This window comes from Centrocercus urophasianus, unplaced genomic scaffold (assembly GCF_019232065.1).
Source record: "Centrocercus urophasianus isolate 14NV4802_14NV808 unplaced genomic scaffold, USGS_Curo_1.0 seq_13, whole genome shotgun sequence".
NCBI classification, from domain to species: Eukaryota; Metazoa; Chordata; class Aves; order Galliformes; family Phasianidae; genus Centrocercus; species Centrocercus urophasianus.
The window spans coordinates 53,413,415-53,438,791 of record NW_024884475.1 but is presented as its reverse complement, the minus strand read 5'-3'; the positions used below and the strand labels follow the sequence as shown (position 1 = coordinate 53,438,791).

Sequence of the window (25,377 nt, the reverse complement as noted above, 5' to 3'; positions counted from 1 at the left end):
ACTGTCTAAGCTAAGATTGTCACAGCTCAAACACCACGTAGCTGTAGCAACTCTTTCTAGCTTTAAAAACCTCTGAGGTGGCTAAGTATCCCTACCTTTGTAGAATGAACAAACGAGTGTCGAGAACTGACACACCTAGAGATACCTAATTTTAAAGACACTGTGATATGCCAAGCAGCCCCCATGACCTAAGGATTTAATATCTTCTTCAGGCAACTGTGTTTCCATATAAGGCATGGCACAGTGACTGCCTTATGCTGTAAAATTAGAGAAGAGCTCCAATGTTCACTGCAAGGGTGATTCTGTATTTATATTGAGTCTAACAGATCGTTATGTTCTGTGTTATGCAGTCTTTGCTTGTTCCATTGCTGTCTGTGCTAAAGGAAAAGAAAGAAACAAAGACTGAAGAATTAGAAGTCACTTGAATTTTGAACCAAGCCCAGCAAAATCAATTTGTTTCTTCTTTTTGCTTCCCTAAGGATTGAAATAGGTTGTAAGAGAACAAGTAGCTTTGTGAATAGTTTTAAGAAAATTAAAATGCCTGTTACAAATTAATTAGCTTCAAGAACAATGATAGGAAATAATTGCTTTTTAAAAAAGTTTATATAGAGTCCCTAGGACTTAGTATTTAAATCCAAATCAGTTTGAAGAGTATGTCATTACATTTCATTGTGGTTTTTTTTTTTTTTGTTCAAAAGACCAAATAAGGGGATCTCAATTTCAAAGGTTCAGCTGGAGCTGCACCAACTTTCTGAAATTGCAGAAGGTTCTTTATAATTTCTCCAGCCTCTCCTTCAAGGGTTAGAATAAAAATTTAATATGACAAAACTGTCATATGACAAAACTCAAGCCTCAGTCATTAGAAAAATCTTTTGAGATGTTTCTAGTTGTATGTAGTATGCTCTAATGAGCACATTCTTTCCATTGAAATTCATGATATGCTTTTTCTGGTATGTGATAATAGTATATTTTGTCAATACTGAAGCTTAATTTGAAGGGAACAATGATATTTTGGCTATCATTTATAGGTGAGTCTTTTTGACTTGCCATGTGTCACTGCAGAAGCACTGTAGCAAGATGAGATTCTCTTTTGAAATTTCCAATATACTAATATAGTTTTAAGGAGCCTTCTTTCCAGCAGGGACCTAATGTGCTCTAGAACTCCCTACACACTAAAAAGTACAAAAATAACTCCCAATTACTGAGGGCCTAATTCAGAGGTCTCTGTACTTAGTGGGCCAATTTCCAGTGTCGTCAGTAAGAAACTACTAAGTTACATCATTTAAAGGCTGAATGTGAGCCTAAGCATTGCTTTAAGAACTTTGTATGACTGCACCTGAAAGTAAAGATTAGATTAGATTCATTATTCTCCTTTTTAAAATTTTTTTCTTAATGTTAATGCATGTCAGTTAGTAGTGCTGGCTATGGAGCATGGAAATTACCTATTTCAAGCAGGAAAGGATTCCTGAATGAAAGAAGTAGTAGAAAATAGCTATGAATTTATATGAGTCGTTAGAAGGGTAGGATGAAATCTTTTTTATCAAATCTGCTCAGACCATTGATTGAGCTGTACACCAATTTCAGAGGGCTAAGTTTATGTCTCAAATGAGAAGGTTATAAAAAAAATGAATAACTTAAATGTGTATCATTGTAATAAGCCACTAGGATTGTTTTGAACATGAATATGTGATAGATACAAGGATAATATATGGAATACACATATCTGTATACATCTGTTCTTAACAGCCTCAGGAAATCATTCAACTTCCTTTTGTGCAGAGTGCAGAGACTAGAAATAAAAATGAGTATTGTAGAATTCTTCTGCCATGGTAATTTCCTCTCTGCAGGATGTCTGAGTTTCCATCATAATGGAGAATATGGGAGGTGAGCAAGGATTTCCACTTTTCAATCTGGTTAAGAAACACAAATACTACAACTGTGTACTTACTTATCTACTGTACTTTGATTTAAAAAAAAAAAAAATCTGCATCTAAAATTTAAATATATACATTTTGCTCTATGTAATGGAGAGGGAAAATAATTTATTATTTTTAAGTAATCTAATCTGGTATCTATGAAAGAAGAGATCATATATATATTATAATATAATATATATATATACTATATAGTATATATAGTATATAATATATATACTATATATATATATAAAATAAATTCTCACCTGATGCTTTCAGGTGTTGGCAGTTCTCATATATTTCATTATACAAAAGATATCTGAAAGGGAAGAAGAAAAATAAGAAAATATTTTAAGCTTATTCTTTCACTCCTCAAACCATCAGTAAGAGATATATGCTTGACTGCTGAAATAGATCTACTGAACAACTTCTCTTGGTAAGCATAAATGTATTCAAAAGACTTAAATCCTAGATAGGCTCTATTTCCAAGGATAAAATGTAGCTACAGCTAACATTCATCTTCTATATTGTTTTACATCACCATCTGCAACCATTTGTCTAAATTTTAAGATCTCCTCCAAAAATCTGCAAAGAAACAAATAAAAAATTAATTATGAAAAAGGCTTTGTTTAAATCACTATATCACTTGATTATAAGCAATGCAGATAAGCAAAAAAGTCTAGAATCTTCACTCTCTAGATAGAAATGTTGAAATAATGCAAAGTTGTAACACTTTTTTTAAAAACAAAACAAAGTAGTGATGCTGATTTACTTGTCTTAAGTTGTTTAGTGTGTCTGTGAATAACATTGAAGATGATATATTAAAATATGATATTTAAAATCAATCAAATTTTAAAAATAACAAATCCATGCCAAGCCAGGACAGATGGAATTCAGGTATTTCAGTATAAGAGCATTAATAATTCCATCATTTTTTCTTTGTGGTAACAAATGATAAACATTTTATTGGCTCTCTGAAAAAGCATGTATGTTTTTCAGAGAATAAAGTGGAGAGAACTGTGTTCTTCTGGACTGGAATCCAGAAAACCTGAGTCAATCCTGAGGTCAAAAGATCCTTTATACAATTAAGGAGTAATCAATTATTTCTTTAACTGTCATGTCCTATAAGCTGATAATTCTTCCTTTTCTCCTGTGATTGGCACAAGAATAATTGTATTAATGTTTGTGAAGTAATCTTATAGAGAAGGGGTAGTGATTGCATGAGTGGAGAACTGAAATGAGGAAAAAAGTCAAATGGAAAATATCATCAAATTTGAACTGCTGAAAGATGAGACCCTGCAGTAGTTTATTTCTGATACCATCCTTGCAGCTGACACTTCTGTAATACGGATAAGAATCTTTTATATCCTCCTATGGTAAACTGGTTCTCAAGGCAACATTTGCTGAAGAATTTCATATCCTTAATTTAATCATAAATTTTGTCTTCACGTTTTCTTAATAAAATGTGGAAAATACAAGAGCATAACGTGTTTACAACTAGTTCAAGAAAAAACCAACACCACACAGTAATATCCTATGCCTGCTTTTGAACAAATCTAATCTCCCAGTGAAAGTCAATTGGACATTGCGTGTTGAGATTATGTATGACCCATACAAACACCGTGTGAATGTGTCTTTAATGCACTTAGTTTATGCTACAGAGAAAATAGAAAAGGTCGTTAATATATTTTAGGTTTTGATTGTTTTCTCTTTTACATTATTTTCCTTAAGACAACAAAAATTACTGTTGTGATGGCTTCCATCTTATGGCCTAATAGTACCTAAGAAATGTGGATGTTTATGGCTTTATCATGGTGAAGCAGTTGTACATGAAATTGGGTAAATGCAACAGCAATAGTAACAGTTAGATGGTGAACTACTAGAACTGCAAAGCTAATAACTCCCATTGAAGTGGGAAGAGAAAGTTTAGCAACTACTTGCAGCTGCTTGCATGCTTTGACCTTCACAGAACTAGGAACGAAATTCTTGTAGAATACAGCAAATCCAGAAGCCAGGCAGGCTGGGTGGAGATGGCAGTGACATTGCACTAGGAATGAAGGCAATAGTTAAAAGCAGGGACAATACTGGCATTGAAGATATGTGGGATTCATTCAGGGCCAAGTGCTGATGGTGCATTTGCTAGCATTACAGCACAGTACTTCATGCACCTGGGAGCAGATCTCAGGCAGAGGAGCGCATGGATGCCCACCAGATGTTTTCTTTACCCACTTTCCTTTAAGGTTTGTTCTCCTTACTCTCCCATGACTGATAATTTTAGCTTCCTTTCTTGTGCCAGTAAAAGCCATTTGTACAACCACGTAGGAAACTATTCTGGCAGAAAAATAATTTTCCATGTAGAGTAATTGAAAAGATGTGTTGTTAGCTACATCACCTTCCTTGTCCAATCCGCAGCATCACCATTCAAATATTAATGCTGGTATAAAGAGTGGAGGAAAGATAACTGGGAGCCAGGCCACCTTACCCTAAAGCAGCAGGAAACATATACTCTAAGTTAAACAGTAAGCATGACACACAAAGGAGCAAAACTTGATATAGTTTTAATTAAGAACTTGATATGTTTTACACACACTTGAGGGTGTGTTACTATTGGCTTCCATAGTAGTGGCCATTTTTGTCTTGATGTCTTATTGTTCTTAAAAATATGGTTCCCATAATAGTACTTTACAGAGAACCCTGAACAAACCAGAGTAGAAGTTTAAATTGTACTGTGTGGAAGTCCTACTCTGGTTTTCAATATGATCTTGAAATGTCTAGGATGCAGACATCCTGCTTCCCTTGTGTTTGAAACAGAAACAATAATCATCACAGCTAATCATATCAGCATACAGTCAGAATGCAGGCACAGCTGTTAATTATGGGGCATTTCTGAAATTGGCCTTGAAATACCATATATAATTTTTGCTATAATTTGCATTTAAGATGTTGGTGAGATAAAGGCATTATAGTTGTTTTCTTTCTTTCTTTTGGTCTTTTTCATGGCATTTTGATCTAGTTAGATGTAATGTACTTTTTACTTAATTTCTATACTGGCTATATATAATTAAAAGTAGTCAGTTTCAGCCCATATCATGTCAACTTTTCTTGCTATATTATGGGAATATTACCTGAGCAATAAATAGGTTTCGTGAATGGAGCATTTATGCTTTTATGAGTCCATATATAAAAATCCAAATATGTGCACATATTCATGAATTGGATCTGACCTGATACGTCCTGATGCTTCTTCTGATTCTGTAATTTTATATAGTTTTTTTTTTCCTGTTTGTTGATATCTGTGCTAATTCTGTGCATTTGTGAGATTTGTTGATGGCAAACTGTTTTAAAAATGTTTAATATCAAAAGATTTGTGGAAGGAAGAAAAAATATTTTTCATTAAATAGGATCCTAAATAATGATAATTATTTTTCTGTAAACATATACACTGTATCTTTACAGATAAAAAATTGTATGTTTATACAGTAAATATCTTTTTTTAGTTTTATCTTCCTTTATGCAGACGTATGAGTCTGCTTGATCTTACTTTAAGAAGATACTGTGAGACTTAAATCCTGTTAAGATAAAGATTAGTGAACGTTACAAGGTAAAACAAATAAGAAAAGATTTTATGTCCCTATCAGAGCATTCAGGAGGACATTTAATATTAATGAGAATTCACAATGAGTCATCCTGGTTACTAATTCCATTTACTATGTGTGTTGAATTTATAACATAATTTTTGTAAAATCTGCTTTTAAGACTTGAAAGCAATGGTGCTCCATCTTGAAATGAAAGGTGTTAAATGTGGACAATCTTTCAGTTAAATAATTTCAGGAGTCAGGAGAATATACATTTCTGCTGCTTAAAAGCTTTTTCATTTTTGTGTAGCATGTGACATATTTTCCTTCCCATTTAAAGATTTGTATCTGTTCATTCTAACATTCATCTTCAGATACTAAAAGGAGAGTGCTTTACTTTCCACACAGCAGCAACTTCCTATTTATTTTCTAATGTGCTTTTAAAGAGCGGTGCTCCTCCTTCAGTCCTTCTCCTTCAGTAATCTCTTCCTTTTTTTTGCACCTGTGGTGAAATGCTTCAGAGCTTGGGGAATAAGCAGCTTGGCAGTCAGGAGTATTCAACAGTTCCTGTTTTTTGTTTTGTTTTTAAATTTATTGTCACTGTGACTGTTCAACAAATCAATTTTTGGAATAGCAGCAGCTTTGCATGCTCCTCTTCCTTGTAGTTGCACCTCAAAGAAAAAGAGTACGTGCAAAATGAGAAGGGTCAGGAAGAGATGAGAGAGTGATGCTGCTTAAGCATGAATTTCCTCAAAGCAGAAACATACTGTGCATACTATACTGAAATAGCTGCTTGGTGGCTGAAAAAATGAGGCTGTGTTGCAGGTTTAGGGTAATCAGGTTTGGTGATAGAGCTTCTGTGTTTGGTCTCCTTTCCTACCATCGCACTGCATGGGAGTTTGCCTGCCAAGAGGTGTCTAATTGTTTCTGCATGAAAAGCCACAAATCACTAACTATCCTGTTTGACCTGGGGAGGTGAGCTGCATTTCATGTGGTAGGTAGCTGTTGGTATTCATCCTACTGCTCGCATTTTCCTAAGGTGAGTAGTGGCTCTGCATGCTGTTGTTCAGCCAATTGCAGGGAAATGTGATTTCAGCACTATCCTGGCAGTAGTGAATTAGATATATGTTTGGATGAATATGCTCAGTTGTGCTCCAGTGCCCAATACACTCATTATTTTAGCCCTACTTGATCTGGAAATCATGACTCAAGTTATTGAAATTTCTGCTTGATTTTCCTGGGAAAAGAGTGCTTTTTCAGCACACCCAGAAGGAATAGGCATGAATAGCATCAGTACACCTGTTTTTACTCCAGAATACTCTCCTTAGCCTGTTTCAATAGCTGAGGAAGTCCTTAGTTTGGGACCAAAGCAAGGAACTGCCAAACAAGCATCTTCCAGCCCATACCCAGATTCAGTCTGAGGGGCTGAAATGAGGCTGAGATGGCATACAGTAATGACACCTGGAGGCAGCAGAGCAGATATGTGCCCTCAATTAGAATGGTGTTCCCTGTTTCCTGCAAGGCTTATGAAAGTGACAGGAGAGGCTTGCTAATGGCTGAGAGGCAAGAATTTAAAGTAGATAGGAGCAGCTTGTAATATAAGCTCTCCTAAATAATGATCACCTAGGATGCACTGCAAGCACAGCCTGCATAGCTTCCTTCAAATAAGCTCTTGGGTTAGTTAGGGGAGTCCCTTGTGTGTGCTTTGTAAGCTTCCATGAGTTTATGGATGTCAGTCTAATCTGAGGCTATCTTTTATCAACCCCCAGGGTGTCTGTGTGCACATTGTCTTTCTTCATGAATTTCAAGCATTGCCCATCTTTTATCTTTCAGTGCATTGCCATGCCTGGTATGCTGCCGACAGCAGCTTCGTTGTCTATGTGCAGTATTTTGTTGTCCTTATCCAGCTTTCTTATGTATGATGCCTTTTTAGCTACCTTAGCTAAGTTTTTAGTCAGCTGAAGGGTTGGGGCTTCTCAACCAAAAAGGCAAGTTTTTTGACTATGGATTATTTATAGATAAGCTGCAGTTTTTAATTTCTTTTGGTTGGAGGGGTAAAACATTGAGAACATTTACGACACTCGTAGTGCTAACAGAATGAAGGAGTTCTGCTTAATGGTGATTTGAGCTTACAACAGGGAGGCTGATGGTCAGATCGGAGATCTCTGCTCAAGAGAGGACTGGGCTACTTGTTGCTGGAGTAGCATGGCAGCAAGCCAGTGAGGATGATCAAATTCTTCAACTTAAGGAGAAATTTGTTTTCCTTGTCAGATTTAGCTGTAAATTCTCCTGCTTCTATTTAGAACCAAGGTACAGAGTGAACAGAGATGCATTCCTGGCTGTGGGATGTTGTTTTGTTTTTTAAAAAAGTAGAAAGTGATTGTCAGCCTTGATGTGTATGTAATTTCCGAAACCATATCCCAAGCTTTTTGTTTCTCACTTATCCTCTTATCTCTATGTCTATTACTGGCAAAATACATTGTTATTCTAGAATACTTCTTTGATATTCAGCTCTAGCCAATCAGTATTCATCTTGCAAGGCAGCTAAGCAGGTTAAATATTTCTTTTTTTCAGTTATTTGTCTTAAAATATATTAGGAAATCATTTTGCAGAACACTGTTTTTGAATGTGTTTTGTTTGTTAGGAGTTATACAAAAAAACATACACCCTTAATTTAGGTGGGTGGAGGAATAAAAGATTGCCATCACAAAAGCACACAGTAGTCAGACAAGAAAAAAACACAGTGTACTGGTCCTGTGCAACAAAACCAGTGGAAGTTTTGATAGCGGATTGAATGGGATAATGATTTCAGTTAAACATTTCAAACTTCTGGGATTCCAATGAAATTATGCTTAATGAAATAGGATGGCAAACACTAAGGTTAAAGGTTGAGCTGATGTTCATTAGAAAAAAAATGTATCCTTAAACTCCTGGCTACTTTTGCAGCTATTATGCAGTAACTGGTAAGTCAACATTACAACATGAATTTACATCTGAAAAAATGTTTAAACATAAGTTAGTAAATCATCCTCTATTACATTTTTTAAGTGAGAGACCGATGGTAAGGGCAATAGGGAAAAGACAATGTAAATTATCACATTTGTGATGAAAGGATATGTTGCAACAGGAAGTCATAAATACTTCCCTTTGTGCATTGTATAAAGTGTAGAAAGTATGATATGAAATATGATCTTGCTAACCTTCCTTTGTGCTAGACAATAAAGAAGCAAAAATAGATGAAGGTAATTCAGGGTTTTTGCTTTTTTTTTTTTTTTTTTTTTAATTTCAGTTCTCCTAGAAAGAAAAACAGAATAAGAAATTTCAGTGGCTGCTTATTTATGCTTGCTTTTTAACTTTATTTTCTCTTTCTTTGCAGTGTTTGTGTAATATGATTTTGATGAGGATAGCAAGGAACTGAAATGCTGAATAATTTGAAATATCCACATTATTAGTTTTTAAATTTCCAGGAAATAAAGATAAAAGATAAAATAGAAAAAGCTTATTTTCCCAGCAGCATCGCCTTTGTACTGCAACATTTCTGTGCTGTGTTGGGCTTTTTGTCATTTTATTTGTTTTAGTGGGCTCCTTGTGGCAATGAGTCCTGTAAAATCATTTACAGAAGAGAAATAAGGTCTTTCCATATCAGAAAACGGAATCAGTAAACACCAATTCCATACTGATAACGACAACACATGCTTGGGTTAGTTGCTTTGACAGAGAAAAAAAAAAGAAATATTTTTAGGCATTGTTTTTGAGTTGGAATTACTGGTGTTAAATTATTTTCTTGTTTTGCACTGTTCTAAGAGAATCCTATTTGTTCTTTCCCTATTTCTGTGACTGTCAATACCTAAAATATTAGATATGGAATGATTCATTCAACTTAGTTTTGTAGGTGTTATTTCTTCCGTCCTGGGTGAAATCAGTTTCACTGAACATTGTCCTGTAGTGCATTGTTCATACAGTTGATATTTTTTTTCCCTGGCTTAAGAATATCAGCATCATTCTGGATTAGGAGTGCTTCATTCTATCATAGGAGCCTAAACAATTTCTGCATGATGTTGGAAACGCTGAATTTGACTAATTAAGGATAGTGATTCTTTGCAGGTATACTATCATGCTTTTGTCTAACCACGAAAATGTGTTGTGGACATCTATTTTAGAAATACAAGAAATTTGGCTACTTGAGATATTTCATTCCTTGAACAGTTACCCTTATATAGATATAATTTTCTCTTTCTCTTTAGGGATGTCTTGCTGTCAGCAATTTTATATTAAAAATAGAAAGTCAAGTCAATTAAAGGATAATTAAAATTTCTTCTCTTGTCAGCAGGATACAATTTGCCCTTTTTTTTAGTCCTTTGATTTCTCCTGTGCAGACTGTATGTTGAGCTGAGGGATAGTGTCACTTATTAGCATAGCAGTAGCTGAGCATCATTTCACGGTGTATGCAATTTACTCATTGTTCTTATATGTTGAGGCCTCATTGCTGTCAGAAGTAAGGCTGCTACTTTCTGGAACCCAATGGCAATTTATTTTTATTTTTTTTAAGAAATTATTATTAAAGAATGTAATGTACTAAGATATTGGCTATATACAATTCATGTCTTTTGTGTGTGTGTGTGTGTGTGTGTTTATGGAATTTCTGGAACTGTAGGAAATCACAGCAGCATGGAATCATAGAATGTTTTGGGTTGGAAGGGACCTCTAAGTTAATTTAGTTTCAACCCCCTGCTGTAATCAGGGATACATCTCATTAGACCTCGTTGCTCAAAGTCCCATCCAGATTGGCCTTGAATGCTTCTAGGGAGGGGGCATCCTCGACCTCACTGGGCAACTTGTTCCAGTGTCTCACCACCTCACGGTAAATAATTTTTTCAGTAAATAATATAAAATCTGAATCTTATTTTTTAATCTACCCTCTTCCAGTGTAAAAACATTTCCCCTTGTCCTATTGCTACATGCCCTTATATAAAGTCCCTCCCCAGCTTTCCTATAGACCCCCTTCAGATACTGGAAGGCCACTGTAAAGTCCCCCTGGAGTCTTCTCTTCTGCAGGCTGAAGAGCCCCAGTCTCTCAGCCTGTCCTCATCAGGGAGGTGCTCCAGCCCTCTGATCATCTTTGTGTCCCTCCTCTGGTTTTGCTCCCTCCAACAGCTCGATGTCCTTCTTGTGCTGTGGGCCCCAGAACTGGACCATAGTCCAGTCTGGGTGGGGTCTCACAAGAGTAGAAAACTGGGGCAGAATCACTTTCCAAATCATATTAGGTGGTACTAAGATTGAATAATAAATAACCATATAAATGTGAACTTAAGTTTATAGCAAAAAAACTAAGAGTGTATATAATATAAGTAAGTTATCAAAAGTAATTGCTACCTACCAAGTTTTGATTGAGATGAACTACAGGTGTGATAATGAAGTTTTAGTGACCGCATGCTAGACCTGAGATTAGAACGGCAAGCAGGTCATAGAAAAATAGATAAGGCTTAAGGTGGAGATCTGGGAACGACTTATTTGTCCACGTGGCAATCAGATGCTGTGCAGAAGTAATAGTTCAGCATGCAAAGCCAGAACAATGTGTTAGCACAGCAATAAATGTCAGATGAGTAGCACTATGTTTCATAAGGGCTAATTAGCACTTGTGCAGTTTTCCTGCTTGTAATTCTAGAGCAAGCTCTCTTAGTGTTTTCTCAGGAACATGTGTCATATTCACTGCTCGTATTGCATGAAGTATGGTCTCTGGAAGTGACCCAGTGTTCTGTTGGATCCACTTTGCCATTTGCTATCCATTCATTTAGGTTTCAGTTATGCAAAAGGATCTGAAGTGTAGGCACCTGTGACTTTCTACACCACTGTAACTAGAAGCTGTGGCACATGTGGCCCTTAATTCTTGGGCTGCACAGAGACAGTGAGACCCAAAATGCTGTGTGAACTTAGGGTCAGTCTAGTCCTGTTGAATGGAACCCGAGAAGTCCACGAGCAACTTTGGCTCCTTAGTCTAGATTCTACTGCCTGTAAACAAAAGTACATGTACAACAAGAGCTCAACAAAGGTAGTTTCTTAATCTCTAGCTGGTAGTAGCTGTGGCTACTCAAAGAAGCTGAGGGGGGTTGGTGGATATCAGTAAAGGAAATGTCTCAGAAGTAAACTTTTCCATGAATTCAGAAGAAATAAAGGTCACATGAGAGTTGCTGGAACTGGAGAGCTGATCTGTGCTAAAAACAGGTTGTTTCCCCAATTAGGGATTTGCAGCTTTCTCACCTTTTTGTCTCTATGCCCTTAGTGTGAAAGTCTTAGTCCATGTGGTAAAAACTACCTCCTAGGGACTGACTTTTTGATTTTGAGGATATCTTAGGTTAAAAACTCAGTTTAAAAAAAAAAAAAAAAATTGTTACCTCATAGTATGTACGTACTACTGTTCTGTAGTCATGTTGTTAAAACATCCTCAATATTGATTTCATTTTCTTTAGTGTTTTTATTGTTATAAGAGTTCTAAGCCATATATTATGATAAAGGGGTACTCAGTGACTAAGTGATTTTTCTTCTTTGTGAAAGAATAAGACTACAATAGTGAATGGCTCTCTTGAAAGGCATTGTAAACAGTTGTAGTATGCAGAAGTTTTTATTTGCTTTAGTAATGAATTTTCTAGTTAGCCCTCAAAATGCAGTATTGAGAATGCAGAGTAGCAATTTACTTTATTGAAAGTTATTTGTTGAAAGTTGAAAGCAATTTACATTATTGAAAGTTCTTCACTATTTTCTTCCTACTTTATAAAACAATTACACTTTGTTGCCTTAATTATGTTTTATTAGTTACACAGATTAAATTTATTCAAGGGTACTTCTGCACATTGAAAAGATGAGTATCTTAAATCAGCACTCTGCAGGCTCCTTGTTGTACTGTTGTCACTGTCAAGAAATCTTTACAGGACATTAGCTGAATTCTCTGGGTCACTGTTATTCGGCTGGACTGTTGATTAAAAGGGCATCACAGGAAAACAACATGCATTTTAGCATCTACATTGTTGCTTTCAGTAATTAAATAATGACGCTGCAGGAAGCTGAAAGGGAGAAAGAGCAATGCTTTTGATTTATGTTGCCTGCGTTTGTTCTGTAACTGATGGCAGTAGAGCTTGCAAGTTGATCAGCAGCTGTTTCTTGCCCATAACCTGTTGATACTGATCCATGCCTTGACACATTGAGCTTTGTTTATTTCATGCATCGCATGTTACCAGAAGACAGAATCTGTTCATCAGTAAGTTCAAATCTGGGTTGTAAAAGCTACTCTTATGGTCCAGATGCTGCTGAAATCAATATGAAAGAGTGCTTTTAAGAGGCTTGAATGAGGAGCTATTACTTGCTGCAAGAAAATTGCATTTTGTATTGGATCATCTCTAGACTGGAAACTGTGAGTACAATAGTGAGGAGGTGGTGGAATTAAAGAGCTGACATAGTGACAGATCTGGCATACCAAAGTACGGAGATAACCTGTGTTTTGGTAAATTAGATCTACACTTACATAAACTGTCAGAAGCCTGAAAGGCATCTGAAGGGGATATAAATTCAAAAGCATCATGCAGGTCTTCATCCTTTGGAGAATTGTAGCACCTTTTCTTTGTTGTTGTCATTCATAGCTTCTTTGTGTTGCTTTATGTTTTAGGAATTTGGGGCTAAGCTGGGGATGAAGACAGCTCTTCAAAAGATGCTGAAGTCCAGCTGAGACCTGACAAGGGATAAGCAAGCTCTACTATGCTATGTAGTTCATACTATATTCTGTATTCCTTATGTACTCACAAACACAAAAGAAGGAAGCGGTAGAAGTCTTTGGGGAATCCAGAAGGTATTCAGGCTTCTGTCACAATAATTATTCTCTTCGGAGTGCACTTCCTTTAACACCTCTGAAAGCAAAAGTCCTTTGGGGTGGTAAAACCTTGTTCTTCAAACGCAGTGTTGTTAGTTGGTTGTCAGGATACACGGGTACACTGGTGAGAGAGTGTTCGGTTTGGTTTTACTCTCTGTGCTAGCTGTCAGAAAGATATATTTAAGAAAGTTGCTCTACTTGGAAGAATTACGTTATAGGCATTTAAGACTCTCAGTTGCCTTTGGGCATAGGTGTCTTAAAAATCTGTACCTTTTGGGGAGTGTTTTTGTAATTCACGTCTTCTGCTGTCATTTTACATCAGTACTTTATCACAAGATACTCAGCAGCAATATCCATTTTCAAATGTCCTGCAGCAACATTGTCTTGCTGTTAACTCTTGCCGTGTTTCACTCATTAGATCTGAAAATGGAAAGTGATTAATGGCAGCATCAGTGTTTTTTTATTAATATGTCCCATTCTGAATCTTTCTATGAGTAGTCAATTTTTTCATTACTTGAAAGTAAGCTGCTGAATGCTGTTCTTTTTTTTTTTTAATCTTAATATAAGAAAAAGTTGTGAGAATGACATTCGCATAGAGTAATCCTCAGAACCATTTATGAACCAAACGTTTTAGGCAGCACATTAAGTTATAGGTTTTGGTTCCGTCTGCATGGATTTAGCACCAACATGAAATAAAATCAAAAATACTTAGGTTTTTCTCATATAAATGTACCCTAATGAATGGTTGATCATGATGCTGATCAAAATTTTATTTTAATGTTAAATCCATCTCTTCTTTTTAATTGTTATTACTTTTGAGAAATAGGTTCTGTTTGGCTTTGAGAAATGTACTCGTTTAAGCAGGGCAGCAAGAACTTTTTTGTGTTGTATATCTGATCAAGAAATTTAGATCCAGATGTTTTACACTATTAAGGCAATTTTTAATCTTGGCTTATTTAAAACATCAAAGGAAGTATTTCTCCCCTCCCCCCTTATATGAGGGCTGCTGCAAAAGTAATCTCTCTTAATTTATTATGTTGTCCCACAGTGTCAGAGACCAGTGTTGGTAACAAGGCAGGCTCTTGCACATCGCTGGCAGAAATGCATAGCTAATGGTTGTAACTATGTTGAAAGAGTGTTTTGTAGCTGATTGCTCAGTCAAATAGTGTTATTGTGCTCTTCGTAACTGTTGTAGTTTCCACAAAGATAAATAACTGTTGTAGTTTCCACGAAGATAAATTAGGCATTACTTTCAGAGTGACATATGTATTCAAAATACATTGTTTGAAAGAAATTTCATGGCTGCATTTCACAGACTCATAGTCACCAGAGTTGGAAAAGACCTCCGAGATAATCTAGTTCAACAGTCCACCCACCACCAATACTTCCCCACCAAACCTTGTCTCTTGATACCGCATCTAAACATTTTCTGAACAGCTCCAGGGATAGTGACTTGATCACCTCCCTGAAAAGCTCGTTTCAGCATTTGACCACTCTTTCAGGGCAATTTTTCCTAATCTCCAACCTGAACATCCCCTAGCACAAATTAAGGCCATTCCCTCTACTCCTGTCACTACTTACATGGGAAAGGAGGCTGACCCCCAGTTCTCTAGAACCTCATTTCAGGTAGAGAGCTCTAATGTCTGCCAAGCCTCCTCCACATTGAATGATCTCACTTTCTTCAGCTGTTCCTAGTAAAACTTGTGCTCCAGATCCTTCACAGCTTCATTGGCTTTCACCAGATGTGCTTCAGGGCCTTGATGTCTTGCTTATAGTGAGGAGCCCCAAAGTGAACTCAGTACTCAAGGTCCAGCTTCACCAGTGTTGAGTGCAGAGGGATGATCACCTCCCAGGTCCTGCTGGCAACACTATTTCTGATACAAGCCAGGATGCCATTGGCCTTCTTGGCTACCTGAGCACATTGCTGGCTCATGCTCAGCTGACCATCAGTCAATACCCCAGCCCTGTTTCCTTTATTCAGTCTTCCAGCCAATCTGCCCCAAGCTGGTAGCTTTGCCTGTGGTTGCTGTGGCTTAAGTGCAGGATGTTGGCACTTGTTCTTGTTGAACGTCATCCTGCTTGCCTCGGTCCAGTGATCCAGACTGTCCAGATCCCTCTGTAGGGCCTTCCTACCCCTGGGCAGATCGACGCTTCGTCCCAGCTTGATGTCATCTGCAGACTTACTGAGGAACAGCCTATTTCCTGAGCTCAATCTTAGGCAGATCATAGGGTGGCATAGTGAGGATATCTGGGGCAGAGAAGTTGGTGGTTCTAGCTGAGCTACTGAAAAATGAAATGGAGAGTGATGAATGGATTTTTGTGCCTCAGCAATCAGCAGCTGGCAAATCAGCTTCTTGGAGCACTGCCAAGCAGCAGTTTACAACAACCCTGCAGCTGCTCTAAAATAGGCTAGAACGCAACTGGCAGGAAGCCACTTTCAGTTTTGGACAAGGATTCAGCCATCAAATTGGCAAACAGATGTGCTGGGATTGTGGCTTCGTTTGCTCATGTCTAACCCTCGCAGAATGCAGTTGGTACCTACAAGTTCAATGCAGAGAATTTTGCATGAAACTTTTGCAGGATAAATAGGTTAAAAATAAAAGTTCAAGTTTTTCTGAAGCATTGTTATTGTTGATGCTGTATATCTTGTTTCTGCTATTCTGCATTTCTTTCTGGGATTATTTTCTTATTCTGAATAATTTAGAAATGGACCAGCAAGAAAACTCAGTTGGACTAAGCATTTTCAAGGAGCAAATTAAAATGCAGTTATTCTGAACTGTATATACTGTAGTTTTCATATAAACGTTTGAGTGATAGTGAAAGAAAACTTGCAAGACGTTCAAAGTAGGATTAGATGTTATCGCGTGCTTTTTCTGTCATTTTTTGAGTGAGAAAAGTATTATTCTTGGAGAGAGGGGAGGATTTTTTTGTTGATTTTTGACTCCTCGTGGTCCACTGTTCTCTTTTCCTTATCAGAAGCTGTTCTTCAGTAATTTGTCATGAATGACAATGTAAATACTTTTTGGCAGTGTTTCTATTAAATTCTCTCAATTCTTTGGCTAGGTATACATCTGACAGCAGGATTCTGCCATTTCTTGTTGACCATCTATTTCATATTGTTGGAGACAAAGCCAAAGCAATGTCTTGGAGTGTTGTAGTACATTGTAAATTTTTTATGATGTTTTAAAAGTTAGTTAAATTGGCTGTCAGTTTGTCACCACCTGATGTTTGTTTAATTGATTGACACGAGGGAAATTTCAGCTTGCAAGTTCACAAAACTGAGATGGACTTTCCCTCACCATGTGCATATATTAAATGCTTATTGGTACGTACTGACTGTTGCGCACACATACATACAACAGCCAAAAAGCTGAAGCCAATATTTTGGCAACTTACAAATCCAGTATGTGTTTTCTAAAATGAAAATATATCATCCAGAACAACACTTTCAGAGCAAAGAAACACCACAGTATCAAATAATCACAATGGGGTATTTAATCTAGATCAAGTTAAAATAGCAATATGAAAAATACTGTAATCATATACTGTACCTTTTACTGATACCAGGCTAAAAATATGCCTTTTTTTGGACATGTTCTGCACCCTTCATTTTCAAAACCAGGTGATTGTTCTCTATTAATTCTAAAATATATCCTATTGGTAAAATTCATAAAACTTTTTTCCTACACTCTTGTTAAAAATTATTGTTCTGTTAACTGTTAAGCCATTCTTAGGATGACAATGTGTCATTCCTAAGACTTCCAATGGTGATCTAGCCTCTCTATCCAAGAGTATAGCCATCAGAAGCAAAATGCTTAAATTCTAATTATTCATGGCTCATGTTGTTTTTGACTGAGTAACATAGCTGAAAGAAAGCAGGGAGAAGCTGATTAGTTGGATAAGATATGCTTTCACAGGCTCTTCAATAGTAGCTGTAAAAAGAGAAGCACTTAATTTCTAACCTTTTTCCTGGAAAATGTACAACGCAATGGGAACTCTGAAGCATTCTTACGAAAGCAGATCACTGTCCATCACTAGTGTCAATTTTTTCTGTGTTGGAGGAAGATTGTGAATCATCTTAAATGTATATTATTTTGTTTTCCATCAGTTTAACTTCAATTCTAAAAAAATATAACCAGAACTATTTGAAGCAAATAATGAAACAGAGTATTTATAAGCACAAAGAAGAAAACAAGATTAACGAGAGCCAATATTGATAACAAATCAAATGAATTGCCAAACCAATCTAATTTCATTCAGCAGAATGGTGGCAGACCTTCTGGCTAGGAAAAAATAGCTGTAGTTGACAGACTTCTTGTCTTTTAGTCAGGCTTTTGACATTGTTTTATAAATGTACTGTGCAGACTAAATGAAACAAATACAGAACAAATTGGAGAACTGTTATTGGGTATTATTTAGCCAATGTTAAAACAGTAGGTTATAATAAGTAGGGTTTTATGGTGTGGATTAGAGAAAAAATTTATTATATTTACGGATGGCATGAAGTTAGGCAGGGTAGAAAACACGTTAATGAATAAAACCAGAATAGAGAATGATATATTGAATGAAAGATCAGACGAAAAAATGATGAGATGCAACGAAGACAAAGGAAAAATTATGGCTATCTGATGACAGTCAGATGAACAATTTTGTAATAATCTTACATGTAAAACTCTTGGAACTGTTGTGGCTATGCAGGTGATTGGGAGATAACTTTAAGTGCTGTATTCTTGAACCACCTACTTCAAGAAAAAATGTTGAATTACTGAAGATAAGTAATTACTATAGTGAAGGCAAGTGAGGGTGACTCAGATCTAATAGACAAAAATAAAAGATTTATATAATATTTTAAATTCTAGCGGAGAGAAGAGCAAGAGGTAGCTTGACAGCATTCTTCAAAGACATAAATAGTTATCCAAAGATGAAACAGTAACTCTTTCTTCATTTCCATCATAGATGGAAATAGGAGAAACAGACTTGCAGGCAGAATGATTTTGTTTAGACATTAAGAATACCTTTCTTAAAAGTAAGGATAATGTTGTGGAAAAGGATATCTGAGAGAAAAGTAGAGATTATATTAATGATATTTTTTACCAACTACTTAAAAAATAAATCAAGAACAATATGGAGTTAAGCAGATCCTGGCCAGAAGTGTAGAACAGACTGAATGTCCCATTGTGAAATTCTTCTGAGTTCTATGATACATAAGTATGTTAACATATATTTCCTATTTCTCACCACTTTGATTACTCCTATGTCAGAGTGAATTCCTTCCATTGGGGAACAATGTAGATAATTTCATTTACAGAAGCAGCTCCTGAAGAGCTGGGTTTTTTTGTTTTATTATTAAAGAAGTGACGTTCCCAGAATGTGAAAGGAAATATTGTTTATTAAAATGTCCAAGAAATATTCAAGAATACGAAAATCCAACATCTTAAATGCTTTACTTTGCTTTCATGAAATACATTAATTAGTTTATATTTATAAGGGCATTTATCTGCATTTATAAGTGCAGATTTAGATACATCGGTGTTTTTACGATTTGTGTAACTGTTGTTGAATGGACCACCAATTTCTCAGTTGACAGAAGGCATAGGTTGACATATGGTAACTTCAGAAACTCTCTTACTACAAGCATATGTATTTTTTGGCAGGGCATTAAATTTGAATCTCTTGTCCCAGTAGGAAGATTTTATTTACTGGCATGGGGGGGGGAGAAGTTACTGAACTTGGGTTTCCCCAGGAACAATTCCCTAGGAATTCAACTGAATTTCATCTCAACATCTGTGTGCTTCAGGCAAAAAAAATCTAAGCAATACTTTTCAGAAAAGCTCTACTCCCATTTTTTAGTCTGGACACAATCAATACTGAATTAAAAGGAAAAACATTATGCCGGTATTGATCTTTCTCAAAGCTGCTGTTTCTGATGTTTAAAATGTACAGCAGTACTTGTGTTGAAGCCTCCTTTTGAATCTGTTTTGAAGAAGGTCCATTAGCATGACTATACAATTAAATAAAACAAAAAGGTTACGCGCCATTGATATTGATTTTTATCGTTCTTCTGCTCTGCTTAAAAAAGAAATGCAGGTAGAGTGGTGCAGATTGTCCTGGAACAATATGTAAGTTTCATGGAAGCATCCTGAAGTACTTTTTTTTTTTAAGCAAAATACTGTTGTAATGCTTGGGAGTGTTTTCGATTCTCTCAACTTTGTTCTGCAGTGCCTGAGCCCATATAACAATGTAAATGTCAAGAAGCTGCTATTGTGTACTGTCAGAGTTCTGTTGCAGAAAGCCTGTGTATTGTCATACTTTATTTTTTTTCCATATGAATGGTAGAACTTGGTAGTTTTGTCGGTAAGTGTGACAGGAATAAAACAAGGGAAAACACATATTCCAAAATAGCTTAGAAAATAAAGTACAATTGATATTATTATTAGAATCTATCCTCACATAACTGCAGATAACGGATTTTAAGTAGGTTACATCAACAACTCTTGAAACTCGTTTGAACACAGCTTCCAACTATTTAAGCTTTATTGGGCAGATTGGTGTCATATATAGTTTGCAAAAATTTATAGAGAGACGAAGCTTTCTTATGAAGCCACATAGGCTCAAAGTTCAAGTTCCTACAGGCACTAGGCTTCTGAACATTTGTGGCTTCACCACTACAATTCCTCAGCCAGAAACATATCTCCTCGTGAAGTTACCTATTACAGTCACTAAACAGGAAAAATCTTGCTTTGACTCTACTAATGTTTTCCCATCTACAATTTACTTAGACTCCAAGTATATGTATGTACTAAATGCATGAGAGAATAATTAAATGTAGTTCCATAGGCGAATTACATCCTTCCCAGTTAGGTGTTCAGAGGTCAGAATGAAATATCACACAAGATAGAAATCTAAGGTGAACTGACTTGCCAGATAAATTGCCCTTATTTTTAAAAAGTACCAGTGTCTGCATATTCACAAACAAATCAAAAGTTGTTGCCACACTGGAATTCTTACATTGTACTTTTTTCAGACAGTTGAAGTAAACTTACTGCTCTGCTCTAGCAGAGCACATTGGCATGTGTTTAAGTGTAAGTACACTGTAAAACACCTAGATTCAAGGGACATTGAAAGCTGAGCTTAAATGAGGCATGAAGATTCTCTCAAAGGATGGTTCTTTATGTTTCCTAATATTTTAGAGTGTTCAGTGTTGATCTCTAGTCAATAAAAATTCTTGTTGTTCCATCATATTTAATGCTCTTGAAAATCTGTTTATAAGATTTATATTTATCTTTTTACTAAGTTCTGAAAAAAAAGTATCTCTGATTTAAGTTATTTATTTAAAGAAATACCTCAAATAATTACATATGATAAGCATTTGTCAATGTTTAATTTTCTAAATGAATGAATGAGGAATTCTTCTATTTTATGCTAGCAGTGTTTTGGGAGTTTGAGCAGCATTGGAGATTCACCTTTCATTTCAATGCTCAGCCTTGTACATTATACACTGTGATATAGTGAGGAGTGTTTTGTGTACTCTCTGCCATTTTCCTGCTAAGATGTTCTGTTACTAAAAATTCTGGGTTTTGTTTGTTTGTTTTTTATTTGCTCCAGGCTACATATCCAAACAGAATTGTGAGCCAAAATCTCAGCACAAGGGACAGAAAGTCAGCACATATTCCCACCGAGGACCCTTTTAGATACTCAAACAGCCAAGCAACGGCCTATGAAAGCAAGAGCTGTCAACTGTCTAATTTGTGTCTGAGCAACCTCCTGAAAGAGAAGGAGATAGTGGAAGTCATCAAGCATACTAGAGGAGCCTACGAAGCCCTCACTTCGGAGGCCACCCAGAATGGTTTGGCCACCACGGCACCTAAAACAGCAAAGCCTGCATCTCAGACAGACCGCTACCCACCATTCTCAGGAGCTCCAAAAGACCATACTGCTGTACCTCAGCAGCACACCACTTTCACAGGCAGACTTGGACAGCCTCCAAGGGGACCCATCTCTTTACATATGTACAGCAGGAAAAATGTTTTCCTTCACCACAATTTACACACAACAGAGCTGCAGACTTTAGGTCAACAAGATGGGTAGCAAGGTTCTTGTCTTCTTGCCATAGAGTGTGAGTTCACTGCAAGGAAACATAAGCTCACACAGAGCTGAATAATAAGTTTTTACCTACTGCTACCTTTACTTGAAAAAAATAAATTAAAAATTAATGTTCTCTAGGTTTCATACTTTCCCATCTGGAACTGTAGGAAAAGGGTAAACTAGATTGCTACATAACTAGGTTGGTTTGTCACACAAAAGTCACTATGGTAGAATAAAAGGGACTGTTGGGCTGGCATTGCTGGTCCAAAGTTGGCTGTTTTTTTTTTTTCTTTTGTTTCTAGAAAGCCGCTAACATCCCCTGAAGTTCTAGAAAGTGGTCTTAAATAATAGTGTATGCTTAACAATGTTACTGTTAAAGTAGATGTGAGGAATGAATAGATAAATAATTTGTAAACCCTACTGAATTACATAGAGAGTAAAAAAATAAAGAGTAAGAAGTCTCTGAACCTCTTAAACCTACAGTGAAATTTGCTCATTTGTAGATGTGTGTTACCACTTCTTGCTGTACATGTTTAATCAAGGCCTCATGCCACAATTAGAGGAAGTGACATTTCTTCATCTACAAGAAAGATCACAGAGGCTCACTGGGTAATTGAATCAGAATAATTGGAACAGAAAGTAAGGATGACAACTTGATTTCTCAACCTTCTTTTTCCTCTCCCTACCTTTTTTTAGCTACATTTGTTCTGGTCTTTTTGTTCTGCAAGCACACATCACATTGAGGTGATGGTTGTTCTCTGCAGACGCTATATCGCTCATGACACAATGTCACAGTCTATGTTACCAGGGCTGCTCTGAAAGTAATGCTTCCTGTTTTATTATGTTAGCATGTGGTATCAGAAGTGGATGTTAGTGGTATGATAGAGGTTGATCCTTTCCAACAGTATTCCATTACATTTTGTTGCCATGCAACAGATGGCAGCAGAAGAGCAATCTGAAAAAATGGTGTCTGATGGAAGTATACACAAAGCAAAGGTGTATGAATTCCTTCATGCGGAAAAAAGGCACCCACTGACATTTATCGATCCTCACTGAGCAGTTATGGAGACAAAACAGGGCATGTGAGCACAATGAGGTTATGAGTGATGTGCTTCAGCAGTAGTGATGGCAACAGTGGTTTACCCCTGCTGGTGCAGATGTTTAGGAGCATTGCATGCAGGCTCTTGTTCATCACTGGTAAAAGATGTATAGCTAAGGGTTGAAAACTAGTACTGTGTAGCTGAGAATTTGCTCTATCAAATAGTGTTATTGTGCTCTTTGTATCTATTGTAGTTTCCATGGAGATAAAAAGCATTCCTTTCAGAGCAGCCTCTATATAATGGATTGTATAACTTCATTTCACTTGCTGAATTAAAAAAAAAAAAAAAAAAAAAAAAGTGAAAGATTATATTAAGTGAAATTATCATATTACTGAGTCTAAACTATCTGTGTAAATCGTAATTTCTGTGGACCATATCTGCACTTCATGGCATATAGTAACTCAGTAGGTTTGCTAGTCTTGACATGTTAAATGCAAGTGAGATGAAGCAAATACTACCTGACATGCAGCTTGCTGATCTCATGGGAACATGAATTCATTTGATCATGCTACAGAACCCAAAGGCTTGTCAGCACCAGAAGAACTGGTTCTCCCCTTTTATAGGGCTTGAAAACAAGTATCATGGACAGGATGCTGTAAACATGTGGTACATACTGAACATGACAGTTTGCAACCTCTCTTATGGCAGCTAATCTGTTTGAATGATATTAGGATGTATAGTTAGTAGCTTATAAATAATCTGGATGTTTAAATATGACTGAGGCAGATCTGAGACAAGTCACACCTCTGTTTAACTGGTGATAGATAATGAAAGGCAAGGGAATAGCACATTCTCACACAAAGAAACAAACTAGTGTGATAACTAAAGTAGCAAACGATGCCAAAAGATTTTGTAACTTCTAGTAACTTTTAAAGGTAAGTGACACAGGGCATATAAAAGGAATTAATGAGACAAATCCTACCTAATGTTAAACATATCTCCTAAACTACTTAATATTTAGATGAAGGCAAGGGTTGGATACGTTAACAATTAGATTATGAGCTTGACAGATATTCTGCGAAGTTCAGCAGCCTAACCTTTCAGAATTCTATTTCTTGAGGGTTTTAATTAGAGCAGAGGAAATTGAATAATGTTATCTGATGTTGAAAAGACCCAGTTTTGTCTAAGTATGTTATGATGATAATTTTGAGTGTCCTGAGCTGGATACATAAGGATCAGTATAAGCATTTGCCAAACGTTTTTTGTGATTTTATACATTTATGTGTATATTGCCATTGCCAAAATAGAAAAAAAAATTGCAAACACAGCTTGACCGAATTAACTATGGGTTTTAAAGACTCATAGGCCTGCACTGAAACTGATAGTTTAAACTCTACCAAAAAGAAATAGTAATGACAGAATTTCACTATTAAGACTTATCTTTTTCTCTAAGCAGTCTCTTACAGTCATGGTAGATTGAAAGCACAGTTAGTTATTGATAACAATATATTTCAGTCTTGCTAATCTCAAGAATTGATGTATGCAATTATATTTCAGATCTGTACATAAATTAACATATATTGCAATCAAGGGTATTTTTTCCAGGACACAGATATGCAACAACTACATTTAAAAACAAAATAATAATAAAAAAGAACAAAACAAAACAGCAATTTAAAAAAAAAAAAAAAAAAAAAAAAAAAACAAAAAAAACACACCTCTTTAATTCTAACTTTATACTGTATCTGTAGTTGTTTTTTTTTCCTGGAAAAATAGACTTTTGGATTACATTTTATTAAATAAATCCATCTACATATTAAAAAGAAAAATGAGAAAAAAAAGAAAAAGAAAAATACATTTTAAATGCTACTATTTTCTTGGAAAATCTTTTATAAAGCTGAATCTTTAAAAAAAAAAAAACAGTTCAATTAAAGTGAGGAATATTTTTAAAATGTCATCTTGAAACTGTTTTGTATCAGTATTTTCAGCACTGTTATTTGTAATACTAAGTGTAAATCTCACCCAGAGAAGGATATTAGCCACATGTTAATATACAGTATGACAGTAACTGTAAGACAGAGGTCCTTTGATCCTCTTGTGTACATACTAAATCATAAAGCAATGGCATGTGGACATTCTTTCAGTAAATTGATTCCTTTGTATTAAAAATCTCTAGTTTTTTAAGAGTTTCATGTATAGAATGATTTATACATTTCTCCAAGGCTGTACATATCCAAAGACATGACACCAGGGGAAAAGACATTATTTTTGCCACAGAAGTACCCTTTTTTTTTTTTTTTTTTTTTTTTTTTTTTTTTTTTTTAAATTAAAGTTCCTGTACATGAAGCATAACTGTAAAATTTCTACTGAAATTTTTCTTCTTGCTACTTTCATATTTTGTGGTGTTATAGAGGGCATTTTAAGAAGGAGGAAATCCCTAAAGAAAAGCTGCTTCTGTTTGAATCAGTATCCCATTTTTTGAAGCAGCCACTTGGCACAAGAAACATTATATGTGCCCTAAATACTTTTTAATGATACACATTGTATGGGAACTGCTGAATCACAGCCTGAACCTCTGATTGACCACCTGAGGCGAGCAATGAGTCAGCCATGGGAGCACAGGTGAAGGCAATTCACCTGTGCTACTGAAAGGAGTGGAGCTTTGCTCCACTTCTCCTAGACCCCATTTAAGAGCTGACTACGACAGGGGAAGGATCTCTTTTGGAGACCTTGGTTTTGATATCAAATTTTAGAGTTTTCTTAGCAAGTCCAGGGTAAGGGTAAGTTTTCCATCCGTTCTTCTTTAGCACGATAGCCTGTTTAGCCTAACTTTCTTGTGTATTTTTTAGTTATAACATCCGTGTATTCATTCATTATACACATGTGAAGTGGTGTATTGTCTT

The 25,377-nt window shown here is 36.0% G+C and overlaps 1 protein-coding gene across 1 annotated transcript in view; it reads left to right on the top strand.

The window, feature by feature from the left end:
• The window catches only part of CCSER1 (coiled-coil serine rich protein 1), a 617,185-nt gene extending 593,059 nt beyond the window's left edge, over positions 1 to 24,126 (top strand). The window contains exon 10 of the mRNA XM_042812628.1: positions 20,955 to 24,126. Coding sequence (XP_042668562.1) covers positions 20,955 to 21,437 — 483 coding nt within the window. The 3' untranslated portion in view covers positions 21,438 to 24,126. The remainder of the gene's footprint in view (positions 1 to 20,954) is intronic.
• The last annotated feature ends 1,251 nt before the right edge of the window (positions 24,127 to 25,377 follow it).